This window comes from Nematolebias whitei, chromosome 11 (assembly GCF_014905685.2).
Source record: "Nematolebias whitei isolate Nwh7 chromosome 11, NemWhi1, whole genome shotgun sequence".
Taxonomy (NCBI): Eukaryota; Metazoa; Chordata; class Actinopteri; order Cyprinodontiformes; family Rivulidae; genus Nematolebias; species Nematolebias whitei.
Window position 1 is genome coordinate 29,400,122 of NC_056508.1, and position 2,950 is coordinate 29,403,071.

At 40.9% G+C, this 2,950-nt stretch overlaps 1 protein-coding gene across 1 annotated transcript; it reads left to right on the forward strand.

The window, feature by feature from the left end:
- Positions 1-495: 495 nt before the first annotated feature.
- Positions 496-2,280, forward strand: LOC119417265 (transcription factor PU.1). The gene is made up of 5 exons (XM_037684476.1): positions 496-516; positions 1,145-1,349; positions 1,441-1,559; positions 1,667-1,820; positions 1,973-2,280. The coding sequence occupies exons 1-5, from the start codon at positions 496-498 to the stop codon at positions 2,278-2,280; spliced, it is 807 nt and encodes a 268-aa protein (XP_037540404.1).
- Positions 2,281-2,950: the final 670 nt, after the last annotated feature.

The following is a 2,950-nucleotide window of genomic DNA, read 5'->3' on the forward strand; positions in this document are numbered from 1 at the left end:
TATCAAATAGTCAAATGTTCTTGTTTTATATAAAAGAATACAAATGTGATCCAGTTGGCCTAAAATCTGCAGCTGAACAGTCTGTGTGGTTGTGTAAGAAAATAAACTTACAGTAGAGCGTTTTTAATTAATGAGAACAAGCACGGATTACATTAGGTCAGCACATATCCAGTTACCTCGAATTTTGCAAACCGCTCCCACTTTAACACATTCTGGCCAATGAGAGGAGGAAGGCGGGTGGGTGTGAATACTATAAGAGCGGTGAGGTGCAGGTGGATGAAGCATCACACAGGTGAGCATCCAGATTCTCATGTCATCCCCTTTTACTGCCTGAGGATACCACTAACCTAAAGGTACAGACATCTAAAGGTTTTTGCTTGTTTTTTACTCGAATGTGATCATTTCTGAGAAGCTGTGCGACAGCGTCTTTCACTTCTCCGTTCGAGTTTTATTTGTGGTGTGTGATGAGAATCTTTTCTCTTTCTAGACTGGGTTATGTTGACAGAAATGGAGACGGTGAGTTTGAAGCATTTTTTTTTTTTTTAAATAATGTTTTATTGCTTGCCAGATTCAACTCTAAAACATCATCTAGTTATCTATAGAAGTGTATACAGGCTGATGGTGGGAGCAGAGGCACTCATCAGTGATATCTGAATGTTATCTATGCTAATAAAAACACAAATACTTGCATACATTTGCCAGTCAAAACTAAAACACACATGATCTCAGTGTTGTGAACTGGCTCTTTTCCAAGCTACAAACCCTACAGGACACAGTATACGTCAGGTCAGAGTTCTTACAGTTTGGAGCATTTAATTTCAATTTGCTTCATGCATATTCAAAAAATCAGCACTGTGCTGCACACAGATCTTCTATTTTTTTTATTGTTTATTTGTGTCCTGTCTAAATTAATTACAAAGGAATTTACTTCTATGATGCACTTCATTTGAATCATTTTTTCATTAATTTCTAGGCTCATTTAAAATTAATGAATCCCTGACAATAGATTTTATACAAATAATAAACTGATGCTAAACCTGAAATGACTGATGTCGTGCAGAATGTTCATCTCTTTGTGCATAAAAAAGAAAAATAAGATTAGAAAAGTGTGTATGATGTCTGAAAGCTGTTCTGTCTCCATCAGACGCCCTATGTGGCTGAGATCAAGCTGAATGGAGGTCGGGGAGTCTGGAGTGAAGCTGCTCCCTCCTCCTGCCCCGAGGTGGACCTGGAGGTCATTGAGGAATACCTGCAGGAGCACTCGCTGGAGGTCCAGCATGCTCACTCACCTATGACCACGATGGGCCAGCAAACACACACACACTCCCACCGAGATACCAGGATCATAGGTTAGCCTGATGATGATGGAAGAGGTCTACATGTGGAGTATCAGTTTTTATATCTTCAGTCTGACTGGATCACGTGTCTGCTTTCCCACAGAGAATAACTGGTCAGGTCAGCATGCATATAAGTGGAACTACGGTTCTCACACTCCAAACAAGGAATATAAAGAGCTGGTGCCACATCTGGCCTGGCAGAGTCCTCATGACAGCCAGTGGGTGAGTATAAGGCTTCAAATTCAAGCTCATGTATTTTTGTCATAGACAAATCTACGTATGACTGCTTGTGTTCTTTCGAATGAGTCATGTGGATGTTTTCCCTTCAGGAGCCCATTCTATACTCCTGTGAAGCTCCGTTATATATTGACTCAGATTCACAGTCTAGCAGCTCCCAGTATCAGGATTACCAAGACTCACCCTCACCGTCTTCTGACAGAGAGGACAGGAAGGACAGAAACTTGCCTCTCACCCCACTGTCAGGTATCACCAGATAACACGCGTCACAGGAAACAACTCTCGAACAAAAAAAAAAACCAGCTTTTCTTTAGTTCCTGTGCAAAAAGAAGACATTGCAACCTCAAGCCGTTTTATTATTTTATTTATTTTAATCTTATCCCCTTCCTCTTTAACAGGAAAGAGGAAAGAGCGCCTGTTCCAGTTCCTGTTTGAGATGCTTCAAACGCCATCGATGCGGAGCTGCATCTGGTGGGTCCAGTCCTCTTCTGGAACTTTTCAGTTCTCCTCTCAAAACAAGGAGAGCCTGGCCCAGTTGTGGGGCCAAAGAAAGGGGAATCGCAAAACCATGACCTATCAGAAGATGGCCCGGGCACTGAGGAACTACTCCCGCACCGGTGAGATCCACAAAGTGAAAAGGAAGCTCACCTATCGCTTTGACGAGAAGACGCTGAGAGGTCTACAAGGAGAGCCCAACTCTGTGTAGAGTGAAGAAGGACATCGGCAAAGAACAGAATGAACACCGACAGCATTAAAGCGATCGCTCGGTGCCTTTTCTGTCGATTCGAACTCTAAGGCACCTTCACTGTGAAATAAATACTAAGTATTTGAAAAGCTGGCGCTGTCTGTAGAACGTTAGGGGACACAGGACAACAAGAAGAAATTGTGAAATTTCTAAATGTAAATTTCTGTAACAATCTGCGTGTCAGATCAGCTGGCATTCACCTCGTAAATCTAAAAGATTATAAAAATATCTACTTTATAAGTAGAACTTGAATCCTTCTCAAAGTTAATGTTTTTGTGTGTGTGTGTGTGTGTGTGATTCTGTGTAGCAGATGATCAGCAGGTGAAAATTATTATAGTTTAATAAGTTTCAAACTAATTTAGTCTGCACAAACATGATCTGTTTGTTTCAATATATCTTTTGTTAAAGATAAAATAAACATTGAAAAAAACATGCAGTGTGTTTTGTCTGTTTACATAAACAAAGATGCATTATGTACTGCATATTACACATATAAACACAAATGTGCACGCCTAAGCACACACACACACACACACACCTGAAAGCCAAACTTGTATGCAAAGCGTGCATTAGAAAAACCACCATCACAAACAGACCTGTTAATCAGTAACATCCAAAAAGTCCCCCCCCC